At 24.0% G+C, this 12,528-nt stretch overlaps 2 protein-coding genes across 2 annotated transcripts; one reads left to right on the forward strand and one right to left on the reverse strand.

Annotated features, from left to right (window-relative positions):
* Positions 1-24: 24 nt before the first annotated feature.
* On the forward strand, positions 25-6,761 carry LOC132917023 (transmembrane protein 39A). Its single transcript, XM_060977528.1, has 10 exons — positions 25-409; positions 1,083-1,253; positions 2,159-2,298; positions 2,375-2,473; positions 2,540-2,640; positions 3,649-3,809; positions 4,328-4,425; positions 5,533-5,619; positions 5,676-5,796; positions 5,878-6,761. Exons 1-10 carry the CDS (start codon positions 371-373, stop codon positions 6,100-6,102), a joined length of 1,242 nt encoding a protein of 413 aa, XP_060833511.1. The 5' UTR covers positions 25-370; the 3' UTR covers positions 6,103-6,761.
* Positions 6,762-7,150: 389 nt separating this feature from the next.
* LOC132917022 (probable cysteine--tRNA ligase, mitochondrial) lies at positions 7,151-10,357 on the reverse strand. The gene is made up of 11 exons (XM_060977527.1): positions 9,972-10,357; positions 9,751-9,897; positions 9,521-9,669; positions 9,238-9,436; positions 9,002-9,135; positions 8,810-8,941; positions 8,128-8,261; positions 7,946-8,062; positions 7,778-7,876; positions 7,538-7,705; positions 7,151-7,463 (listed from the first exon to the last, which is right to left on the reverse strand). Exons 1-11 carry the CDS (start codon positions 10,151-10,153, stop codon positions 7,398-7,400), a joined length of 1,527 nt encoding a protein of 508 aa, XP_060833510.1. The 5' UTR covers positions 10,154-10,357; the 3' UTR covers positions 7,151-7,397.
* Between the last annotated feature and the right edge of the window lie 2,171 nt (positions 10,358-12,528).

Here is a 12,528-nt window from a genome sequence, read left to right on the forward strand (position 1 = left end):
TATTATTATCACGTGTATCGTATTTTCACTATTAACTATTATTATACATTAATTGTACCATAGTCCGTAGTTCGGAACTGAACATATCAATATTTCAGTTTTTAGTCATCACTCATCACGTATTTGCTATTTAGTATTTAGAGATGTTTAAGAATGACAAAAAATATTGTTCTAAATTTTAACTGTCATAAAAAGTCATAATGTCTTATACTATAGACCACATTAAAACTAGTCGAATCCATGAATCGAAAAATGCTCTTTAAAATAATATTCTATAGAACGCCACAAAAATCAATAAATTAGTTATTGACTTATTTTCTATTAAAATTTCAAACTAAGATACACAATTTTTCTCTACATATCTGAAACAATGGAATTTTTTAATTTTTTGGCAGACTGTTTAAAAAAAGTAAGTCATTGAATTTTAAAATAGTACAAACCTAATTTTTGTAGTTTTATGAATAAAATCACCCATTTTTCAAATTAATCTCAACTATTAACTTGCTGATCAAATTACATATGTAAATTTATCGAAGTTAAATGTTATTATCCAAATACTTGCATTCATTGAAAAATGAATTATTATAATTTATAGCAGGAATGGTAGGTAACTCAAAGTTACTAAAGGGCCGATTTTTAGAATTTTTAAGTATAGTAGGTTAGGGCGTAAAGAAAGCAAATAAAGTTAATAAAATTTAACATTTACCTTTTGTATTTATTTATTTGTATTCACAGTATGTTTTAATATTCAAAAATATAATAAAATAAAATAATGAAAAACGCTATAATCCTATAAATTAATTTTAAAATTTAGACAAAAAAAGTATGTAAGCTACCAGTTACCCATCTCTTATTTATAGTTTATAATTAGTATACATATAGATCAGAAAAAGATTTTACATCCATTATATTAGTTAAAATTAATGATTAATGTAATGCTGAGTTAAATTGGCCATTTAAGGACCATTAAAGTACTTAATAATATTTTGAAGTATTAAATTACAGTAGGAATCTGATCATTATATTAATTTTTAAAATAGTTACATATTTTGTATATTATAATGAATGTTTTATTTTGCTAGATGAAATCTGATGACACATTACCACGAGTTACATCCCCACGCATGTACAATGATGGCAATATTACATTTGAAGGATTAATGGTTGTTTTTGCATCATTTTCCACATATTTGCAATATTTAAACATTTATAGATCAGTTTGGTGGTTACCAAATTCAAATTACACTTTATGGGTAAGATAATATACTAATATAATATTTAAATATATTTATTTTCTACATAATATTTCTATACAACATTTTTAAATTAAATACTATGAAATTATTATTAGGTTAAATATAAACAAATTGTAAGTACATATTATTTTATTGTGTATTAATAATTAAATGCTATAATAAAAAGCCTATACTTCAAAATGCTATTGTTTTTAATATAACAATTCAAAATAAGAACCAATTTAGAAAGTAGAAATGTATTTAACTGTTAGTCACTTTACACTAAATTACACCATAAGTTGCATCTTTGTTTTTCAACCATAATGGCACCATATTATAAATTAAAAACAAAAATTATTTAAATTTTATTCTATACAAATAATAAATTGTATTTATACAAATTAATATTTAGGATTATATTTAGAAAAGCTTAGTGAAAAAAAAAAATCAAATTATAATTTCAGATAATACTGCTAACGCTATTTGGGACTGATTGATACTATTAAAATTAAGTATTATATCTATTGCATTTATAAAATTATATTCAATTAATATTTAATTATAATGACCTGTTAAAAAGATATGTTATCTTAAATACCTAAGTGTAAAATATGTTCAATAGAAGATAGTTTGGACCATAGAATGGCTAATGTTGTTTTAATATTGAATAATACATTTTGGCAGTTATAGTTAAGTTGAGTATAATAATAGGTAAAGCTAATTGAAAAATTATCTATTCATTATTTTTTCTTGTTATTTATATAGCAGTCTCAATTTCTATAAATTTTTTTGTAGTCTGTCATTAATAAAATAAAAATAGTTTATACTAATAATACTACTAAATTATTTCAATAAAGTTGATAAATAGTTTTACATTTTTAAATCTTATAACAATCAACATTATTTTTCTTTTTTGTTTTCAGAAAATACATTTAATTGATTATCAAGTGGTTATATTTATACTGGCCATGCATTGTCGAAGATTTATATATTGCTTAATAACATGGGTTTTCCACATGTTATGTCCTCAAAATTATTGGAAATTTATAAGACTGTTCATTAGGTAAGATTATCTTTATTTCAAATATGAAGTACACGTTTTTCATATAAATAATATTATTTACCATACATTTTTTCAGATTATTTGTTTCAGTCACATTATTCCTTTTATTAGCCCTATTGGCATTTGATCTCTATTTAAAGTATGATTATTTAATAATAATGTACTTATTTATGCCGTGAGTCAATAATCAATTTTTTTATAATTAATTTGTTTTCATTACAAAACTATTGGTTTATTTTAGGATAATTGGTTATTTATGCTATTATGGTTTTAAAGCATGTCCATTTTTCGACATGATGTGTATTAGTGAAAAAGAAATAATTATCAATGGAAAACCATTAAGTAAGTTTTTAAATTATTATAAACATTTATACTATGTGGCTTTAAATTAACAGTTTATTTAACCTCAAATATTTTTTATTAACTAGGGTTGCCATTAATTGAAAAGGCGAATAAAAATAAAAACATGATTATAAAGTTTAGTGTTTTTATACTTCATTGAAATGTTTAGCATATTAGACATTTAAAATTTTTTAATCTAGGCAAACAATTTAAAATAGCTACAACTTAAAAATTAAGTTTGAATCCCAAATTCTGATTATGCCGATATTTTTTTCTAAGAAAAAATGGTCAAAAATAGTGGTGTCCAAGAAAGTAACATTCCCAACATTTTATATTCAATAAACAACATTATATATAATTTCATATGCATTACTAATTTCATTTGCACACTAAATTCAAGATAATTCTATCTTAAACCTGGACATTTTTTGGGAGACTGACATCAACACTTCTTTTTTTACAAACGGCCAAGGCTTTGCAAGTTAACGATTTTTTTTTAACTCGTTTAGTTAAGTTATTTTAAAATAATAAAGTTAAGTTAAAAGTTACTCATATTTTTTTTGTTAACTTTAAAAAAATTAACTTAACTTAGTTTAAAGTAAAAATTTTCTAATTTGCAAAATAAAAATTCTAGACACATAATATTGTTTATTTGATAGTTTTTCTTTACGCTCAAGAAAATTACTGGGAAAATTTAAAATGATATCAAAATACCAACTAGCTATCAAAAAACTGTTCTAAAATAAATCTTAAAATTCTGAATTATTCTTGCATTATTCAAAATTAACCTAATTTAGATACTTTTGAATAAAATTAACTTGAAGTTAACAAGTTAATCTTGAAAAAAAAGTAACGAGTTAATTAACTTAACATTTTAACTTTTAAATTGTTAATGCCAGCCTTGCAAATGGCAACCCTTTTATTAACAATTTTTATTTTATAATCATTTGTGTTGTAATATTAGTATAATTTTTATAACTTTTTTATCATAACTTCTAACAATTTCAGTTCAATATACAAATATGCACATATGTACATCAAACCCAAAAATAATTCGATCAGAAGTGGAAAATATGAGAGATGATTTTAACAATAGGCTAACCCAAATACTGTTTTCTTCTTTTTTCTCAGCGTATTATGCATGTTTTTTACCACTAGTATTTGTACAAGTATGTTATTTTATTGTTTTTAAATAAACAGTAGTTCATAATTTTCTGATTTTTCAAATGTGGATCTCTATGTAATGGTAATTTAAAAAAAAGATCTGTTCACTATTGGGAAAATTAACCATACAAATTCTTTAGCTGGACTATTGAAGTATTAACAGTTGTCTTTTACAGAGAGATTTATATTTTTGAGGTATGTTTATATTCTTTAAATAAATATTTCACTGTATTAACGATTATGGAAACCACTAATCCATTATTTAAAAAAATCAGTATATTGTGTTTTACTTTTAACATAATTTTTTATGGGGAAATTATCCATAATGATTGAAGCATAAACTTATATCTATATAATACAATTAAGTATTTTTAAATTTTTTCAGATTCTATTGAAACAAGTTTGATGCTTTTTAAAAATAACTTTAAAATGTTGTTAATTGTTTGGATAATTATCCCTTTTATTTTATTCAGTAAAATTATTTTTATTTTATTCTATGTATATATATGTATGTGTATTTTAGACTTATGTTGTCTATGAAGAACATTGGGTGTTAATGCATTTTCCTTTTGTTATGATGACTATGGGCATGATGCTATGTATTCATTATTATCCTGTTAAGTAAGGAATTATTTATATAATATAATAATTATACTATTAGAATACAAATTGTATTATATTTTGATTCTAATTGCAGCAAATTAATGTACTAATTTGACTATGATTTGTGTTTGTTCTTATTTGTGTGTCTTAGGCTCCTAGTTCTTATAAAAAATTCTCATACTTTTCAAAATTATCAGAAAAACAAAAATATAAATAAAGAAAAATGGGAATTTTCACACCAAACAAAAAATTTTTAAAATCTTCAACAAAATTGATATCTTTATTTAAATTTAATTTTAAAACATATAACCTTTGAAACTTGAAATTTTCACAATGTTTACATTATTATTTTCTAAAATTGATACAATTTTTAAAATATTCTTTTTGAGCAACTTATTGATAGTTAACATTTTTAAATTTTTAGTTTATTTTTTAAGCAAGCAGTTGGAGATTAAAACTTAACAAAATCTGTCAAAATCATAAAATTCACAAACTATTTTATAATTGAAAAATTATAAAATTTTTAATTTCTATTGATAAATCTTAATAGAAGATTCCTCATAAGTAATATTAAATTTAATAAATATAACACAATGTTTTGTTATTGTCATTTCAAATTCAAATTTTTATCTCATTTTTATAGATAAAAATACTTGAAAATAAATTATTACAAGATTTACAAGATTTTTTTTAGTTTTTTTTTTCTATAAATGTGCAGAAAAATGTATTTTCTTGGTCAAAATTCTTTAAAATTTTATCCAAGATTCCATATAATTTTTTTTTTCATACTTGTCAAAATCACTGAAATTTACAAACAATTTTTATAATCTTTAATTTTTAAAGATATAGTTTATAAAATGAATATGATTTTCCTCATAAGTGTTTATATTATAACTGAAAAATCTGAAAATGTAAAAATACAATTACTTTTTATCATTGAATTCAATCTTGATACATTACATTACGTTGGGCCACTTAACTTCTAATGTACAGCAGAGCAGTACCCACTTACCCTCCTTTTTTTTAAAAAGAACTATGTTGTTTAAAATATATTATTTACAGATTTAAATATAATATTTAATATAAAAGTAATTCAGTTTTAGTTATTAATTATAATATGCATAGGTATTTTGATCACTTACACAAAGCAGCAATGCACTTGGGTCGTTGGAAGAGAGTAAAATTAGATCGGCCTCACCTGCCTATACATTTGTACGTATTAATATTTTTTATGTTAGTGTTGGCTGTTAACTAATAGAACGTTGCAGATGGTCAGAAGAAGTGGTATGGCAACAAGGATCATTGGTTCGTCATAATCAGTGTTTGTATAAGGCTGAAGGAGTATCGAATGTGGCTGAACCAGGAAAAAATGCTGATAAAGTTTTTTATGTAAGTACATTATATTATTTTGGAGTTTTAGACTGTAATAAGTTTTTCAAAATCTTTTTTTATGTATTTTTTATATTCTAGAGAATTTTCAGTAATCCTTCAGAAACAGTATTTTTTACATTAGCTTCTATGCAAGTATCATTTATGATAGTATTAATAATAGCACTAGTTATCAGTTTTCAATGGCATCATATATTTTATCTTTCATTTGTAATGTTATTAAATTATGTTACATTATGTAAAACTTTGTTTAATTATCGTATGACTGCCAAGATATACAAATTGTTAAAGGAAAAAACTCAATAGACTGTGAACTATTTCTTAAATTTCTAAAAACCATTATGTCAAACTTTTGCATATTATTTTTTATCAATGGTTTGGACATAGGACTATTTAATAATAACTATTATTTATTATGATGAAAAACTATTAATTTATGCTAGATTTAAATTAAATTATAATGTAAGATTTGAATGTTTTTATTATTAACTTATGTACAGTATTTAAAGCAAATCTCATTGCTCAATTTGTAAATATTTGTAGCAACAATAATTGTAATTTTCCTTAAATTTTTCCAATTATTATTTATTACTTTAATACTCAAATAGTGATAATAGCAAGTTCCTTAATTTTTTGTATTATCTGTTTTTTATTTTTTTTTTTTTTACTTTGTACACACAATTCTAGTCAAAATGAGATGTTTAAATTATCCAATAAGTACTTAATTACAATATAATTAAAGTTAATAACATTGTAAATCTTTTTTTTTTAAATTTTTATATGCATTAGATTATTTGTCATATTACATTAAGCTTTTATTCAATGTTTTATATAAGTTTATCTTCAATTATTTAATACTAAAACAAATTAAGATTTATAGGTCCTTAGTTTTTATATTAGCTACTGAACATGAAAAAAAGCATATAATATTTTATTTCACACAATAAAAACTGATGAACACATTATATCATTTTAAGTTATAAGTTAATAGTTATCTATTAATTATTAAAGTCTATTCAAAATGAGATCGGTACAGGGTGACGATCAGTTTTTGTCGGTGGCACGCAAATATAACTTTCTCCACCAAGTCAATCACCTATTGATTCATGTCCCGCAAAACAAATCCATGGCCATGCGCATAACTTTATCACCCCTACCAATCCCATATTGAATAAGACTATACAGGAAGTTTTTTTTTTTGCAAAAAGTTTTCCAGAGTGATTAAGATTTGAATAAATATCTGATTTTTTAAATAATTGAATTGGCCAAAAATAGAATACAGGTCATATTCAACAACACTTAACAACATAAAAATATGTATAGAGCCTGGGTGTTGAATCACAATACAACGATATAGGGCAGAGTGGTGTTTATTAATGTAAGATTTAAAATAAAGATCAAACATTTTCAAAACGCAGTTGTTGGTAAATCTACAAATGCTTATATTAATTAAATTGTCATTAATAACTATTTTGTATTAATGTACATCAGATTTACTAACAAATTTATGATATTAAAAAATAAAAGTAGATTACATGCAATAAACTACAGATCAATTTAATTATTACTTATAGTAAACAGTAAATTAATAAGTCTTGAATTTAATTTTCTTTGACTTGTATTTTCGTTACTTTTTGATGCCTCCATATGGATGATTTATTAGAGTCCTGAAATAAGAAGTAAAACAATTGTAATATCCAATAAAATAAGTTAATATAAAATATTTATTATTTCAATTTACTTGTACAATGATATTGGCTACAGCAAGCTCATCTCTTAAAGTATCACAAAGTTTTAAGATATCTTTTTTAATATTATCGGACTTTGATTGTAATGCTAATTGTCTAAGTTTTGCTCTAAAATTTACTGTGGTATTAATAATTGAAACGTTTTCAGTATCAGACTTGAACTAAAAAGAAAATTATTTAATAAAAAATGTTGTTAATTCATTTATCATTCATTTTTTTTTTTAAATAATTACCTTTGAATTAGCTAGATTAATTCCAAAGGAATCCAATGTTTTTAGTACTAAATTTAATGCCTGAATTACTTCCAATTTTGAACAATTAAAATGAAAGTCCTAAATTTAAATTATACTTTTTAATAATGCTTTTAAAATTAAAATAACATAATAAACCGTTTATATTACCACTGTAAGTAATTTATTAAATATGTTAATAAGTTCAATAAGTAAATTCAAAGCTTTTGATGTATTAAAATTATCAGCAAGATTGATTAATATATCATTTTCAATATCATTCATTTTCTGAAATAAGTGTTAAATTTTAGTAACATATGATCTATTTTATTTTAATTATAAAGTATTTTTACTTTAAACAATGTAATATCAGGAGTATGGTTACTATTGTAATTATTTAAATGAGCATAGCAATTAGCAATGAAACAATCAAATTTTTTTAACACTCCGCAAGCTACGTCCATAGTACTTTCATTAAACTCCAAATCTAAAATATTTATACAGGTTAAATTAATGATTCAACAAAATTGTAATACTCTTCCTAGAAATATTTGAAAACTAGCATAGGCGTGCGCATAGGGGCAGCAGAGGCAGCATATATAGCCCTGGGGCCGCCAAATATTTAATAATCGACCTCGGTAAAATTTTATTTACCCAAATGATATTTTTGTTTTTGGTAAAGTACAGATAAATATTTTATGATTATAGAATTTACCAGTATAAAACTAATAGACCTGTCTACTATAAAAATAAATATACATGATTTTTAATCGTAAATATTTATCATATTAATTATAGGCTTGTGGAAAAGTACACCTTTAGTGGCTTAGTACCTTACTGTACAACTATTTATCCAAAAAAACAAATAACCAATAGAATTTTAATTTTGATACTCAAACCCAATACTCAATAGTAAAAAATAAAACTATGGGCCGGTTTTAATGGTGAATTTAAAGAATGGGCTGAATTAATCTCTTGCTGCCCCTGAAACCGGAAACTACGCATGCCTAAGAAAACTAGTATCAGGATATTTACTATTTTTGTAGTTTGATAATAAACATAATGTTCGAAATTGATTCGCAGTATATGATTTGAGTAGTTCTTTAACACTGATGGTGTTCATTAATGATTTTGACATTTTAATATTATCTCCTACATGTAAGTGTCCTAAAAAAAATTACATTTTATTATTGTATAATAAAGGAAAGTAAATAATTAAGTAAAAACCTGTATGTATCCAATATTTGACCCAATCATCGATATTATGATAAGCACAGCATTGAGCTTCTTCATTTTCGTGATGTGGGAATAGCAAATCTATTCCCCCAGAATGTATATCAACACTAGATCCAAAATAATGACTGTAAACATTAAATAAAATCAGATACATGTGTTTACAAAAAATATTAATTCAAAATACAATAACATATTTACATTTAGATATATGTAAAATAAGTAAATACCTAGCAATAGCAGAACATTCAATGTGCCAACCTGGCCTTCCAGGTCCCCATGACGAATCCCAAGAAGGTTCACCTGGTTTTGATGCTTTCCACAGGGCGAAATCTAAATTACTTCTCTTAAATATATGAGGTACAACTTCAGGTACTTTAACGATTTTTCCATATTTTTTATACTTAGTTGTATCGAAAAACAATGAACCTTTTTTACATTGAAACTATTAAACCTAAAAGGCTTTTTCAACATTTACAACCAAAATATCTTAAAATCACTTTTAAAACTTACCATCAGCTGTAGAATAGACTAAATCTTTATCAAATAGGTTTTGAATAATGTTTAAAATTTGAGGAATGAAATCAGTAACTCTTGCTATAATATCTGGTTGTTTTATGTTTAACAAATTTATATCTTCAATAAATTCTACTTCGTTATTCCTAAAAATATTAAATAACTGATTCAATAATTATTTTATTTACAAAAACAGATAAATATGATCAACATAGTATATTCTAAACCTTGCTAATAGAAGTGGATCCGTATTTAAGGCACGTGCTTTTGAAATAATTTTATCGTCCACATTCGTTATGTTCATTACTTGAAACACAGAAAATTGAAAATAATTCTCCAAAATTCTTCTGATAATGTCAAACTTGATGTAACAACTAAATCAAATTTATACAAAAGTTATTTCTTAAATCCTTTAAATTATATTTAAATATTAAAATAAATAACTAACCTTGCATGCCCAATATGCATGGAGTCGTATACTGTAGGTCCGCATACGTACCATCTCAAAAGCTTGTTACATTTCAAAGGTTCTTTGATCTTTGTTTTACAATTGTACACCAATACATTTGATTTGTTCGTAGAAAACGAACGATTGGTCAGCAAACTACTGAGAACACCGAGATTACGCATGATCGACTGTCTATATAAAGAATCGACGAGGCGTACTAATATTATTCTAAAATCAAACTAGGTATAATAATAAAAACTTCAATTTTCCGTAATCGTTTGAAATTTTGAAACTATTAAGAGCGTAGAGCAGTAATCATTTATAGGCTCAACGCTCAAGTACAAAATAACCTCGAGTGACGACTGACGAGTATCAACACTATCAACATCAAAAATTCTGAATTCAACAGTTGATAAGAAATTACAATTATTTTAGATAACAATTTAAATTCTTCAACTTGTCTAAATAAAGTTATCTCTATACTTTTTTTTTGGTATTTTGGTAATAACTACAAAGTATTATATTATTTTATGCTACAATTCTACAAATATAACAAGTAATAGGTGCTAAAATAAATGGTAATAATTAATCTTAATCTTAATACATACGATATACTATATAGACATTTAGTCTTGTGATATTAATTATTAATGATTGACGATTGACTAGTGATCATGACTTATAATTATGGACTTATGGTGACCAGATATAAAAATTTTAAAAAAAGTACATTTTAAAACTTAGCTCCTTCTCTGTCGTAATTGCCCGATGCGTATACTTTCTACCCATTTTACCCATATTTCCATAGGTCATCTCCTTCTATAAAAATTGTTTTTTTTTTTTCATCTGATTACTCTATTTATTTTATTATTATTTTCAATTATAAAAACCAATTAGTTGAAATTATAATGTCAACTCATTTAGTATGTGTCTTTATGATGAAAATACTTTGATATTGAAGAATTTATATGCAATTAAAATAATTTAATACATATTTTGTACTTAAAATTATTTTTTTAAATTGTAGGATATATTTTTCATAAAATCACACCAGAAATTTAAAACTAAATTTTGTTTTGATAAATATTTAGTATATTATTATTTTGTTATTGATATAAGTATATCTAACAAACTCACAATACAGTTTTATCTAATTTGGTGGAAACGGGTACCGTTCATTAAAACAACTAAACCTATCGGCTATCGACTATCTATTCCACTATAAGTATATACTTATACCTATACTTTTTACCTGTGGACTGTGGTCGTAGCCATTCTTCTTACTACTCATCTTCAAATAAGTTAATGAAATAATATAATTATGCATTGCTATGTATAGTGCGTAAAAATAATATACTAATAATTCAAAAAGTAAAAAATAATATAAAGTATATCAAAATATATTATTAAAAATCAATAAATAATAGAATATATTAATCAATAATCGTATAGTATTTTAAATCGTTAAAACTGTGTATAAAGGGGAAACGGGTACGATAAAATTGTAACATTTACTATACCAATTTTATTAGTAAAATCCGGTGTGTAAATGATGAAAATCAATGATCTTGATTTATGTAGGTACCTATATAATATTTTAGATTCTTAACGGAGTGAAGAATGTATTAATTTTACAATGATGTAAGTTTTTATTATTTTTATTTTTGTGTCAGTTATCACGTTTTGGAATAGAAATAATGCTTTGATTTTTGATTTCAGTCCCTCTTTGAAAAGGAAAGTGAATCTAGTTGTTACTTAGAGCGGGGGGGGGGTCAATAGTAAAAATAGTTTCCAGTAGTTTTCAAAATCTTCAGGAAAAACCCTAAAAAGTAACAGAAAAAAGGGAATTTTTACACATAACTATAGTTTTCGATAAAATTGATTGTTTTATTAATTTACCTATTATCAAATTTAAAGGAAAGAATATTATCTAGACCAGGGATGAGCAACTGGTGGCCCCCGAACCTTTTTTATCTGGCCCGCGCTACATTTTAAAATTACATCATGTAATTTCAAAGTCAATTTAAATGTACTCTATGCTAAATTAAAATGCATATTTTAAATGACCTTTTTTTTCTCTCTATATTCTGGCCTGCTAAATTTTAATGTTCTAAAAATTGGCCCTCTAATAATTTTCAGTAGCCCATCCCTGATCTAGAAAATGACATATGATTTTATTGATATTATCATTTTAAAGTGAGTTATGAACATTTTAAAGTTGTAACATTTCACATAGCTGTAACTCACTTTAAAATAATAATATCATTAAAAGCTATGTTAATGTTATTGTCTATATAATATTCTTACCTTTAAATTTGATAATAGGTAAATTTACTCTAATATTAAAGCTAACATCACAAAATGTATTCTGCTGAACGAAAATTTATTATGATGTACTTTAGTAAGACAGACTAGACAGATAACACATGCGAGCGTCCTCTTAAAAAAAAAAAATTGAATTTTATGCCATTTAATTAAAATTTTCACACTCATTATTTACTATAAAATAAAACGCATTCTAATATAATAATTTTTGTTTACGGATATATTATGGGTG

Source organism: Rhopalosiphum padi, chromosome 1, assembly GCF_020882245.1.
Source record: "Rhopalosiphum padi isolate XX-2018 chromosome 1, ASM2088224v1, whole genome shotgun sequence".
NCBI lineage: Eukaryota > Metazoa > Arthropoda > Insecta > Hemiptera > Aphididae > Rhopalosiphum > Rhopalosiphum padi.